General features: G+C 45.0%; 1 protein-coding gene across 1 annotated transcript; it reads left to right on the top strand.

The window, feature by feature from the left end:
• The first annotated feature begins 5,363 nt into the window (after positions 1–5,363).
• Positions 5,364–12,169, top strand: LOC143319872 (E3 SUMO-protein ligase CBX4-like). Its single transcript, XM_076729117.1, has 5 exons — positions 5,364–5,666; positions 5,846–5,889; positions 6,446–6,511; positions 8,146–8,212; positions 9,424–12,169. The coding sequence occupies exons 1-5, from the start codon at positions 5,598–5,600 to the stop codon at positions 10,903–10,905; spliced, it is 1,728 nt and encodes a 575-aa protein (XP_076585232.1). The 5' UTR covers positions 5,364–5,597; the 3' UTR covers positions 10,906–12,169.
• The last annotated feature ends 982 nt before the right edge of the window (positions 12,170–13,151 follow it).

Below are 13,151 nucleotides of genomic sequence, written 5' to 3'. Positions count from 1 at the left end.
GATAATGAGTGTGACTTCATGAGTCCTGAAGAATTGACTCCAGCACCACGGCAGGTTAAAAACATTTGTCGTCAGCACGCAGTGGGAAATCAGAGTCTTTAGATGCAGCTCTGGAGATTACATTTGCCTTTTGTGGCAGCTACAAAGACGAATCTCTGAAGAAGCGAGATGAAAGAGGTGTGTGTTCATTTAACACACGGCTGCTTATGAGCAGTCTGAAGAACGGCATTTTCAACACACCTTTGTGTGTCAAGTTTGGCACACCACATGTCTGTGTGCGCTAACATCACATATAAAGATCTAACCCACGAGGCATCCGATAAATATAGAATACTGACAACAGATCAGAATCCTCATTGTCAGACGTTTCATGTTTTATTTAAAAAGCCACATGATTAAATTTCAATCATTTTACAAAATTAGCTGTGAAATCAAATAATCAATCTCTGACAGGCGCTGTGTTAAAAAAAAATAACACATATGTGTGTCATGCCAGAACAATTTTGAGCATCGGTTTACGAGTATTATTAATCCTTTTCTCTCTGTCAGCCTGTTGCTGCAACCAAAGGCAGTAAAAGACGTCACGAGCACAGGCTGAGCCGTCGTTAAAGGTGCATTAAAACCTGCCCGCGGTGCAGTTGTGACTCAGCAGTCTGATCTTTATAAAAGGGGAAAAAAAAGCCAAGCAAAGCAAAGCAAAGCAAAGCAGTTGTTGCATGAGTCCCAGCTGAAAATAAAATGAACAGTGAAACGGAGTGACGACAGTTCAGCTGTGACAGTCGACAAACCACAACTGTAACCTCTGCTCTGTTCCAGTACTTAAAATAACACGGCTCCCCCTCAATGGAACATCAGCTCAAACTGTCGAGCTTTCAGGGGCTGTTCGAGGGGCAGGCTCGTTTCCAGGTGAGGCCCCGGATCAGGCATTACGAGTTTATGCAACAGGTTTTGCAGAGCTGTAGAGGAGTGTGTGTTCTCCCCGCTGACGTTAAACTATGACAATTGGGAAAATTTCAGAGTCAGTTTTCCTTTCTTTCGCAGCTGGTACGCAGTCAGGTTTGTCTGTGGTCAGCTGCTTCCCCGTCATGTTGTCGATGCTCTCAGGAAAAATTTCAGTTAATTAAATGACATGAAAGCTTTTAGTAGCAAGAAAGCATTTGTTCGTTACCAGTGCTTCAAAGACTTCAGCTGCAGTTGTTTGCTGTAAAAAATATCCTTTGTGGGATTAGAATTGATCTTACAACAGGAAATCATTTTCATTTTAGATGATTAAATTCCACTTCAGTAAATTCAGTTCTGAATGAATCACAGTGGTCAGAGGACTTTATAGAAGCTCTTTAGTTCTGTGCTCTGAGGTGAAACAGTCCTGCTGATTTGGGATCACGCATCTATATTTCTGCTTTCCTTTGAACAAATATGCTCAGTTATTAAGCACATCCTTTCCACTGGCCTTTGTTTCATGACGCCTCGTCTCCCCTCCGTCCTCCCGTTTTTCCCTCTGCTGTCATTTGATCTGTACTCTGGCGCTGTGACGCAGACAGAGCGTCATTTCTTCCTACGTGGAAATGTCATCTTAATCAGATGTCCTCACTTGCAGGGAGAGCCGTGGCATCACTGGATCCATGGATCCAAGTGTTTCTGTCCATCGGCTCTCATGTTCACCTGCTGCTCGTCCCTGGTGTGTGCTGAAAAAAAAAAAAAAAAACTCCTATAATAGCCCTTCTCTTGAGGATTTCCACTTCCTCTTTGTGTCATGTCTGAATGAGGTATTTTTGTGTTTCCTGCATATTTGCTGTAAATTATGCTCTGTATCAAACTGTCATTTGTCTCAAACACGTGGAACATTTTTAAGAGAAACATCCTCATTTTTCTTTGTGCTTCTCTCCTTACAGCAGTGTCGCCATTAAGTTCATTCCCCTGTTCACTGTCACCGCTGACAACAGTCACTTTTTCCCTTTGCACTTCTCTCTTAATGACACAAACACTGGCAGAACAGCATGTGCTTTAGATGAGTCAGTCGGTGCCGTATGTTATCGTCTTATCTAACTTGTAAAAGGTGCAGAGTAAAGTTTACAAATGTAAGAGTGAACAAATGACTGAACAAAGACAATTACCTGAGAGCTACACCTGAGATGGTAATGTGCTAAATGATGAATAACATCATGATGTATTTTAAAAATTAGAACTCCTTTACTGTAATGATTTTAGTGTTCATGAAAGGATGGATCATCTAAAGTAAAAGGGGCTCCAGTTAAAATTTCCTCCATTCAAAATAATCTTTCAGATAAGCTGCTTTCTCTGATTCCTCGTGTGCAGCTTTTACTGAAGGACAGTGATCATCTTCTGCGAGTCTCTTCATGTGCAGTAATTCAGGCAGTGTCGCTGGTGTGGTCGCGTGCACCTGCACACCGTGGAAAAGGCTATTTAATGTCCACGAATTAAAGACTGAGGACAGTGAAGTCAGACAGGCGTCTTCATATTTTTTAGGAGAAATTGGCAGCAATCGAGCCGCACTTATTGAACTTATATTTGTTGAAAGAAGACCTGAGATCAGATGTAGATGTTTTACATCGGAATTGATTACAAGCGTACTCGAGAGACACCAGACCTGATTGTTCGCGTCTATGCGTCACGTGTTTGTTTTTTAAAAATAATTTCCCCACACAAGGTGCCTCCTTTGACATCGAAATATCATTAAACGAATGGCGCTTTGAGCGGCTGCGGGAGCCCCGGCTGCTCTGCCGCTGCGGGTTTGTTGTTCTTGTAATGCAGGCTGCACCGTGGACTGGGAGCGGGATTCAACGTGATGCTGCTCAGGTGAAGTTTCACCGTGCACCATTAATAACACACGCGCGTGCTGCATCACATTCCTTCCGCCCCTGGAGCACGTGCCATGTTCCAAAGCTCGCACGTTTAGACAAAACTGTCGCGTGAACGCCGTGTATAAGCATCGACCTTTGACATCATTGAGCGCTGTTAGACAATAATGATCAGCCTAAATACCATGTGTGATCAGTGTTATCTGTTTGTGAAGCCACGCTGTCGTTTGGCGGGCTGAGGAGCAGACAGGTGACATTTGGACGCCTGATAAAAGCTTCCCGGCCAGTGTTTCTTCAGAGTAACACCTTTCATCGTCGCCATTAGCTTCTAATTGACGCCCGTGTTTCTTTCTCTTGTCGTTAATTTAGGAATGACGCAGCTGAATTAGCAGACTCTTATGCATGGCGCTGCGCCCTTGTGCTCGCGCGCCGAAGCTGCTGCGCGCGAGCCCCGCCGTGCTGCAGAGAGCGAGCCAGTGAAGAATAATGGGTGTTTGGACAGTCGGCGTGTCTATGAATCGGCACTTGAAGCAAATAGAAAAGTGTGCATGTGCTATGGTGGTTTATTTCATGCGATGTTTCAGCGCCGTTTTGCACTCATTGCCTTATAAGGAAAGACAGTCGTGCCTTTCTGCAATAGGCCGAGCGCTGCAGCCTGCGGGAACCCTGCACTTTAACCCTTTCACGGCTGAATTTTATTTGGCCCGAGCGTATGAAACAATGAAATGAGGACTATATAGACAATTAAGCGTTTTTATTTTGAAAGCAACACATCGAAAATGTGTCCGTGCTGTAGATATACACCTTTTGAATGACAATTAACATCTGGATATATGAGCTAGTGGCTGTTAACAGCTGGACTGGGCTGTGATTTGTAACCCTCTCTTTGTCCTTCAGTATTTTTGAATAATCTTCACCTGAGCGCAACCTTGTGCACCGCCGTTTCCCGACGAAACCCGAGGCTTGGTGTGTGTCAGGCCTAAGCCGGTTCATACCGTGAGTCATATCTGCACGCTGCTCGTGCCAAGTGATAACGGAACCGGCTGGTGCCTGTCCTGTCGGGGCTTCGCAGTCAGAAATAACCCCGCTGGAGCTAAAGCCGGCGGGGTTAGAGGATGCTGACCTACATCGGCTGCCACACAACCAGGGGCTATTAACACCGCGAAAATCCAGCAGAAAATCCGGGCGACACGGTGCCATCTGAAATGTCATCTCTTTGTGTGACCTTGACTCACAGAGGATATGGAAATCTCATTGTAATGCGCATAACGGCAGCCGAGCTCTGACCGCAATTTAACTTTACACAAGCAATCATTCATGCCCTATTATCATCCCACACAGGCGGCTCAGTCCGAGACTAAAGGAGCATGTGGGGATTTGTTTCTGTTTCACCAGGATTCCGCGCACTACACGAGGCCTTGAAAGGGTGGCGGTGATAAATTTATATGGAACAGGCGCTGGCCTTGACGTTGTTTGGGCCTATTGTGAGTTTCTAGGTGGAAGAATTCGTTTTATGCGATTGGTTGACATATAATTTCAAGTAAACCTCGGTGTATGTGCCCCATCTCATTGCCTAAATACTAATTCGAACAGCTCTGTAGGTGGCATTCATGGCGCGCACGGACATCATAATATCCAAAACGAACCCAGTGTAGCGATGATGTGTGACTGAAATCAAAAAACTGAGCAAAAGGCCTCACTGGCAACACTGGAGTTTGGTGAGCGGCACATTCAGGCCACTGTGGTTCAGATGAAATGCTCTCGTCTTTCATAGCACCCTCTTGCAGTTAGACTTCGCTTCACATGCAGCTACACTGGAGGGGCACGTGTTGCGTTCAGGGTCTCGTTTCAGCTCGTACTTTAGATAACCGTAGTCGCAAATGTACTTTCTTTTGCTTGGACATTAGAGAGAACATTATGTGTGATTAAACCTATTATATGTGTACGGATTCCTGTGCTATGGGTGTATATGTAGATTTTGTTTCCAAACAAGCACAACAGCAGCTGACTTTGACACACCTTCTCAGCCAGAGAGATGAAGTGAAATAAAGTGGAACACAAAACTTCACTTTCTTCCATGACAGAAGTCCCTGTTTTAGAGGAACTATTGCCTGTAATAACTGTGCTTTCCTATGATTTTTTACAAAGCCGACAAGTGTCCAGGCTGTGTGTTAACTGATGCCTTAAGAAGCTTCATATCAACATAAATGTCTTGTTTGTTCAGATACTGACTTATGATTAAATTACTTAATATACATTATAAAACAGAGGACAAACAACAGCTGGAATAACTTGTATAATTCACTCTTGTAGGCTACAACCAGTTGTTGCCACTGTTTCCACACCCCTTACCAAATGCCACAACAGTTTTTATAGAAAAATCTAACTTTTCTTGCAGCATAATTATTTACCGCTTTGTTACATAGTGTCCGTACGCCACCAAAGTCGTGATATCACTTCTTCCGACAGCACGTGAAAGCAGCACGAGAACAACCCCCGCCCCTATCACCTCCCCCTCGTCTGACGTCACGCCAACGGCTATTTGCATGAAGTGTTTTCTAGCTGCGGCTTCAAGTCTCCTGCAGAACGAGTCTCTCCGAGGTGGAAAGCGAGGGAAGAAACGCAGTGAAAATACGAAGAGGAGGGGGGCTCTTGTGTTTCACATCAGAGGAGCAGCAGGAAAAAACGGCCCGAAAACGAGGATAAGGTGTCGGATACCAAAAGCAGAGAGAGAAAGAAAAAAAAACAACAGAACAGCCGCTTCTCTTGTATCGGAAAATGGAGCTACCCGCCGCGGGAGAGCACGTCTTTGCGGTGGAGAGCATCGAGAAGAAGCGCAGCAGAAAGGTTTGTCACAAGAGCGCAGAAGGACATTTTTACGCACACATATGGAGAGGAGCATCATTTCTCTCTGCTTCTCCTTCACCTTCTTATGGACTTAATGTTTAATGTTATTTTTTTTTTCCCCATCAAATCATTTCTAAGATGACGGTGCAATGCAGAGTAACGTTTCTGTCCATTCACAGGGCAGGGTTGAGTATCTGGTCAAGTGGCGAGGATGGTCTCCAAAGTAAGTCCTCTTTCAAAACCCAACATTAATACTCATAATGAGTCTGAACACAAGTCTGTGTGCATGTGTGTGAATGTGTTCATCCGTGCGAGCGTGGGCGCGCAAATGGGCGGTTGCGCGTTCTTGCTTTGGGCGCTCGACGCGTTGGCCTCGATGATGGATGTGGTTTTACAATAGATGCAATCCCCAGTGTGCCAATTAAAGGAAGACGTGTCTATAATTGAACCCTATGTTTAAGAAATGCCCACATATCTACAGTTGAGTGGAGGCCGGGCCATTGTACCCCCCCCCCCTCCCCACACACACACGCGCGCGTGCGCGCTCATACTCACACATCAGTGTGTAAAAGTTACTCATGATTTATTACACGTGCATCCACAAGGAGTGAAAGTGTCTCAGCGTGTTGTTTACACATGCCAACGAGGAAGATAAGGGAGGATTTATAAGTGAAGGATTGGGTGACGGCCAGTTGAGGCCAGTTAATGTTTATGTTAAGGTGTCCTACTGTTTGACAGGCCATCCTGTCCTCACCGCTCACTGTCTCCTCTCTGAACAGATACAACACGTGGGAACCAGAGGAGAACATCCTGGACCCAAGGCTGCTTGATGCTTTCCAAGACCGGTAAGTTTGGCCCACAATATAAATCACACAAACATGTTTGAATGCACTGTGTCTTACATTTCCAGTTCTCCACATGATGCATGGAGTGTCTGTCACTCGTCCACGGATAAAGTAGGAACTCTGTGCTGCCTGGTCGCTCTACCTGGATTATCTCACGTTGATAATAAATTATGTGCTTAAAATATCATTTAACCGTGCAGAAATCGAGACCCTGGGTTTAACAGGATTAGGATTAGCAGTGGTGTCATCAGAGGGTCAGGTTAGGGTTAAACTCAGGTCAGAGCTACCAGAGCAAATTGTGACACTTTGCTGCTTCTACTTTTTGTCACCTGAGAGTTATTTGAGCTTCAGCATCAGGTTATCATGCTAAAGGGCTACCTGCTGTCCCACCACCTGGTCACCAGATACACCTGTGTCATCTTCCACGTGATAAATAGACCCATTATTATTGATTATATAAAATCTTAAACTTACCAATGCAAAAGTTCTGTCTGGCTAATTGCTAATTTGTGAGAACAGCCTTCAGGTATCAGATTCTGCACAGTGAAGCATCCAAGTGAATTAATAATAAGTAAAATGCATTTTTGAGTGGAGGGTGACTTTAAATTATGGTGCACTTCTTTTCTAGATTGGGTCATGATGTAGTGGAAAGGTAGGAGGACATGAAGATTAAAGTGACCAGAGAACTAAATAGTGGCTTACTAATTGTTCTGAATCTGTGGTGCTTGTACCGTCTCAAAACTGAACCAGAGTCACTTCCTAACCTCAAGTTCTCTATTAGTAAAGGACCCTGTATCTGTGGTTTTCAGAGTGGGCCACCATGGTGAAATTAGCCTCTTGGCTAATTGCTAAATAGCCTGACGAGTGACCGACCAGACAGCTCCCCATGAAGGAGCGTAATTGAATTTCTTGAATGCATGGCGTGTTAAATTGTCACTGGCTTTTCTCTTAGCCTCCCTCAGCTTTCGCTTACAGCAACCTTTCAGGTGCGGGTCACACGTTAAAGCCAAGCATCGACATCACTCTGCGTCTGTTTTTGCAATTACCTCTCTCTCTCTAAAGAGGAGAGGTTTTATTGAAACTAATTGCGTGTCTCTCCGGGGAGCCAAATCGTCTGAATGCCAGGCTATGAAAATACACTGAGTCGTCATTGTAATTAGATGTGAGGGAGGAGGGTGGGGGAGGGGACTGACATCACTCCTGTCTGCAGTATTGAGTTACTGCCGTGGAGAGACTTGCATGGAGACTGAAGAAAGCTAAGGAAAGTCAGAGAGGGGCTGGCCTTTATCGTCTGCTGTGGATACAGACATGACCTGGAATATTGACAGTTATTTTGGGTGGAAGAAGCCTCATTTGAAACCACTGTTTGGCTTTTTCTAGCAGGTGGGGACGAGTGTAATAAGGTGTGAAACATTAATTCAGGCAAGGATACAGTGAAAAAGATAACATGGCCTACATGATCATAAAATAGAAATATATGCTCCTTTAATCCATGCTGAATGAATTTCACTTTGCATCTGGAAGCGTAACTCCAACCTGTAACATGGGCTTCTGTGACGCTGTGTTGCCATGCAACGGCAACTCATCACTGTGAGATGCTTTTTCTGATTGGCTGCTGTTTTCCTCGCCCACAGGGAACGTCAAGAGCAGCTGATGGGATATCGCAAGAGAGGACCCAAGCCTAAGCACCTTCTGGTTCAAGTGAGGAAAAAATAGTCCTTAATGCTTCTCTCGAGTATCAGTGATGTAAACGATTCATTTCAGCTGTGCTTCACTTTCACGTCTATTTCTCCCTCATACCCCAGGAGGCAATGCAAAAAAAGTATATAATATGATAAAGGCAGATTTGAAGGAGCACTGCATTTAATATTGCACTTCCATATAGTTGGGAGACTCATATGAGACAATTTTTAAAAAAGAAAAAAGGTCAAAATTAAAGTCCTAGACTGGGTCAATCTCTGGAAATGATGGATCCTACATTTCCCACAATGCAACTCAAACAATGCATTTGGTAGACACTTCTGCATGTTAAACACTCATGGCCCTCAACACATCCAGGGTGTACTGCAGACTTTTTTTTGCTATAAATTCATAACTTTCAAGTCAGAGCTGAAATACCATTTTTTCTTCTTTAAGAAAGTCTTCCAGAGCCACAGAAGACATTTTCAAACTGTTCTCATTCATGCCATCCCTGATGGGATATCTGAATTTTATGTGTAAAACTGGCAAAGTGGTCCCTTTAGCTTAAAATAAAATTTAAGATTTATTATGCAGAAAAATATGCGAGGAGATATTATCTCTGTTCAGTTTTAATAGAGACCGGTTCCCTGACCTAACAGTTGTAGCTAAATGACTGTGAATCCTACATTTAGTGCATCAATCACTGGTCCAAAAGGCCAGGGGAACCCTCAGAGGAGTGTTTTTTTTTTTGTTCCTCTCAGGAGGGTGTTGGTGGTAACACATGGGATAAAGTCAATGACGGGACACAAAGCAGCCAGTGACATTCCTCCGAGGTGAGGTCACAGCCACAGGAGACACTCTGAAATGTCACTCTGATGGCCAGGCCGGTGGCTGAAAGAGCTGCGCAGGAACTGTAGGAGGGCTGTGTGAACATGGACGAAGGCCCCTCAAATAATGTGTCGGGGCCTCCGAAGAGCCCCTTCACACATTCCAAGCACAGTTTCTGCGGTGCAGCTCATGGGCCCCAGTGAACCGTGGCTTTTTGTTGTAGCCATGGTGCAGACACATGTATAGATACTGTAGACAGTTTAACCATGAATCAAATGCCCCGCAGAGAGGGATGCCCTTTCTTTTAAATACTGGTGTAAAAACACCAGAAAGTCCCCAGTTCTTTATGTATGTTGTATGTTATTATCCTTTTTAGTAACACAGGTTACTCTCTGGTCTCTCAGGTTCCGTCTTTTGCCCGGAGATCCAGTATTCTGGCTGACCTTCATGAGGCGTCCCTGGACGAGGACAGCTGTCAGAAGACCAGCCCCATCCAGATGCTCCGTCCCCAGAGCCAACAGTACCAGCTGAACAGCAAGAAGCACCACCAGTACCAGCCGCTGTGCAGAGAGCGGGAGACCGAGCAGCAGGCCAACGGCAAGAAGTTCTACTATCAGCTCAACAGCAAGAAGCACCACCACTACCAGCCGGACTTCAAGGTGCACGAGCCCATATTTGCTAAACCCCGAGAGGTAAATGCTCCAGAGCTGGCAAACAAGGGGTACAACCTTCCCCCAGTGCTGCAGCAAAAGTGGGTGCGGGACAAGGACTCAGGCTGCCTGACCAAAGTCAAGGACATCACCATGGAGCTGAAGAAGCTTCCAGCAGACCTCAATGGCCACAAAGAGCCAGAGAAGGTTAAACCTAAAGAGGATGCTTTACCACAGTCTAATGGTGTCAGCAACAGCAAGCTGAAGATCGTGAAAAACAAAAACAAGAACGGGCGGATTGTTATTGTCATGAGCAAGTACATGGAAAACGGAATGCAGGCGGCAAAGATTAAAAATGGAAATTGTGAAACTGCTGAAAAATCTCAGCAAGGACCTGATCACAGCACGGAGAACCACCTTGAGAAGATGAGACTCGTCAAGAAGCTCGGCCTCATGAATGGATTTGCAAAAAACCCCAAAGACAAACTAACTGTTCCCAGTTGTGGATTTAACAGAGATTGCCCCAAAGAAAAGGAACAGTCCCCCAAAATGGAGCCAACTGTGACGGAACAGGATAAACATGTCGAGGTCAGGGGTCAGGGACAGCTTCCAGTGGATCAGCCTTTACAATTGACAACCAAGCCTAATCTGCTCTCCCTGCCTTTGGATAGGGGAGTTCCCTCCCCACTGGACAAAAGAGGAAGCCAAGGTGGATTTCAAGGACTGAAGCGACACCTCTCTGACACAGACGGTGAGGACCACGGGAGTACTAAGAGGTTTTTTACCTCCAGGAGTATCAGCGCTCCGAACACGTTATCGTCACCCACCCAAAGCACCAGCGCCCACCAAAACGGACACCAGAGTCACATCGGACTGCAGGACTGTGGCTATGCAGACCAAGAGGAACCAATTGACTTGAGCATTGTCAAGTCCAGGCCTAAAGCTACCCAGGCTGAAACCCACACAAAAGCTGAAACTGTAACACAAGCTGAGGCACAGCCACAGGATGGAACAGACACACAGGCTGAAACACAAACGGACACGCAGACAGACAGTCAGACTGAAACACAAGAGTCCACAGAGGAGGAGAGAGTTGGTTCTTTGTCTGTTTCTAAGCAGGACAAGAGAAAAGAGGAGACATTTCCCTCTTTCCAGCCTTTCCTGGGGAATATCGTGATCACAGACATTACGACGAACTGCCTCACGGTTACGTTTAAGGAATACATAACAGCATAACTGAACTGGTACCAACTGTGCAACTGTATATATGTATATTAGATATATTTGTATTTTCAGATGCTTGAATGTATGACCCTTGATGTTCTTTTCATTTTGTATAGTTCAGTTTAAAAAAAAAAAAGATCCTTTATTGCGTTATTTGCATATTTCTTCTTATAAGCTCTACCTGTTGTTCTTTCTGGAGATTTTATGACATGCAGTATCTTATTTCAGCTATTTCAAACTGAGTTTAAAAAGCAAAATTAGGTTAAATAAATGTCGGAACTTTAATTAAAGATGCCCTTAACTCTTGTAAATACTCTTCACTTTTCTATGGATGTGATTTGATTAGACACGCAACTGTCTGCATCTCAGATAATGTTCAGCGAATTGGCTACATGGAGGATTTTGTAACAAAGAAAAATTATATTGAAACGTGGTAAATTACACTGTGTCTGTATGTGTGTGTGAGAGAGAGTGTGTGTGTGTGTGTGTAAACAGATGGACAGATTTAAGAGTGCATGCTGCTTGGACAGATTATGCCATTAGGCATGCTTAAACAAGCAGATAAAGAAAAATGAAGCGCCTCCCTGTCAATAAGTGCGATTTGCATTGTTGAAAGGGAAAAGGGGATGTTTTTGAAATGAAAGATTATCAATGGTTAATGTTTGATATATGCTCCTTTTATTTGATCTCTGTTCAAAGGTAGTGTCTGCTGCGGCGTGCGTCTCGAGATCTGATACTGAGCACAAGCCATATCCAATAAGACGGTCGATATTCAACCCTGAGACTGTTTGTTTTCTGTTGTGCAGCAGTGTGGTGGCTAAAAATGTCTCTATTCATTTGAATTATATCAGTCACAAATCTGTGTTAACACTGCCAGTTGAGCTGTGTAATCCTACAGATTAGTACCTCCAGCTGGGTGCTCCGTGAATCAGTTTTTCATGTTATTGTTGTCTGGCACTCTGACATGTCCGCCGGTGTGTGTGGGACTGAATGGGCTTGTCTTGGTGTCACATTTTGAGCAACTTTTGCAACAAAGCAGTAGTTGAAATTACGTAAAAGCACACATTCTCATCACAATCAGATCGGCCCCCTTGTGTCATACATGCCCCCTGTCCTTTGTTTAGAAATCCAGCACTTTGTGATCTGAGGTGCATTGAACTGCTCTGTGAGAACATTGATCAGATGCACTTTTGATGTTTTGTGTGCAGACTAAAAAAACAAAAAACAAAAAAAAAAGGGTGAAGGCTTTCAATGGCACCTTTTGCAATAATAAAAATGTTTGCAAATGAGACATGGCCTTGTGTGCAATGTGTTTCTAATGTGTTTCTGTGTATACTAACATGAGCCTGCGGCAAAGCGGCTGCTGGCTGACATGACATGTGACCTTGGCTTTGCACAGAGTCAAAGATTTTAGGAGAAAGTGGCGGCAGCTATCAGGCCTGACTAACCTTACCTCAGAGGTTTCCAAATGCGTCCATGCCTGTATTGGTGGCTCTCTCTCTCTCTCTCTCTCACTGTATGTGTGTGTGTGTAGGCTGCGGGCCTGGAAGTTTATTTTCAGATACTCGGACCCTTGTGTGCACACTGTGGCGTCAGGCCAGGCATGGCTTCATTCATTTAAAACATTCACAACGGATGAAATAGGCGAGTGAAAACGCTGTTAGCAGCTTAATTCTGACCTTGATGAGCAGCTGATCACCATTACAGGTTGGCTTTATGTTAAATCTAAGCGTTAACTGCCAAAAATCGATCCGCCATTGCTTCATGGTTTGGGCTCCTCCACGCGTCGTGTACAGCTCGTCATTTTGACCCGAGCAGCTGTTCGTGTCAGATGTTTCTTGGAGGAATCCTCCTGTCATGCTGGGAGAGACGGCGGGGGGCGACTGATTTCTCCGCTTGACCTGCGGGTTCATCTTAAATAACATGACGGGGGTTTCCTGTGTCTCCCAGCCGGTCGTGGACTGAGGCAGACAGATGCTGCTCCTCGGAGGAACTGGAGGACGCTTGAAATGACAGATGTGCAGAGGAGCTCCGCCCTCATGAACCTCCTAAACCTTGCTCCTGTTTCAGGCGGACGTCACCTCAGCGGTGTGTTCCGGATCCAGCTGACTGATATCCTCCTTTCCCGACGCTGCGAACACAAACACATGCTGCGGTGCAGCTCGACGACGGACACGACAGACACGGCGGCTCTCGACCATTTCGTCGGCTGCAGCCCGCCAATAAAACTGCTTTCTGTGCGCGTTAATGTGAGCAAC

This window comes from Chaetodon auriga, chromosome 4 (assembly GCF_051107435.1).
Source record: "Chaetodon auriga isolate fChaAug3 chromosome 4, fChaAug3.hap1, whole genome shotgun sequence".
Taxonomy (NCBI): domain Eukaryota; kingdom Metazoa; phylum Chordata; class Actinopteri; order Chaetodontiformes; family Chaetodontidae; genus Chaetodon; species Chaetodon auriga.
The sequence above is the reverse complement of the archived record's forward strand: the minus strand, read 5'-3'. Positions and strand labels throughout refer to the sequence as shown.

What these genes read in the sequence shown, in the direction of transcription:
- LOC143319872 (XM_076729117.1), top strand. Translation starts at nt 5,598, where the DNA reads ATGGAGCTACCCGCCGCGGGAGAGCACGTCTTTGCGGTGGAGAGCATC. An exon ending in TGGCGAGGATGGTCTCCAAA is followed by an intron (nt 5,890 to 6,445) that starts GTAAGTCCTCTT and finishes CTCTCTGAACAG; the next exon opens with ATACAACACGTGGGAACCAG. An exon ending in CTTGATGCTTTCCAAGACCG is followed by an intron (nt 6,512 to 8,145) that starts GTAAGTTTGGCC and finishes CCTCGCCCACAG; the next exon opens with GGAACGTCAAGAGCAGCTGA.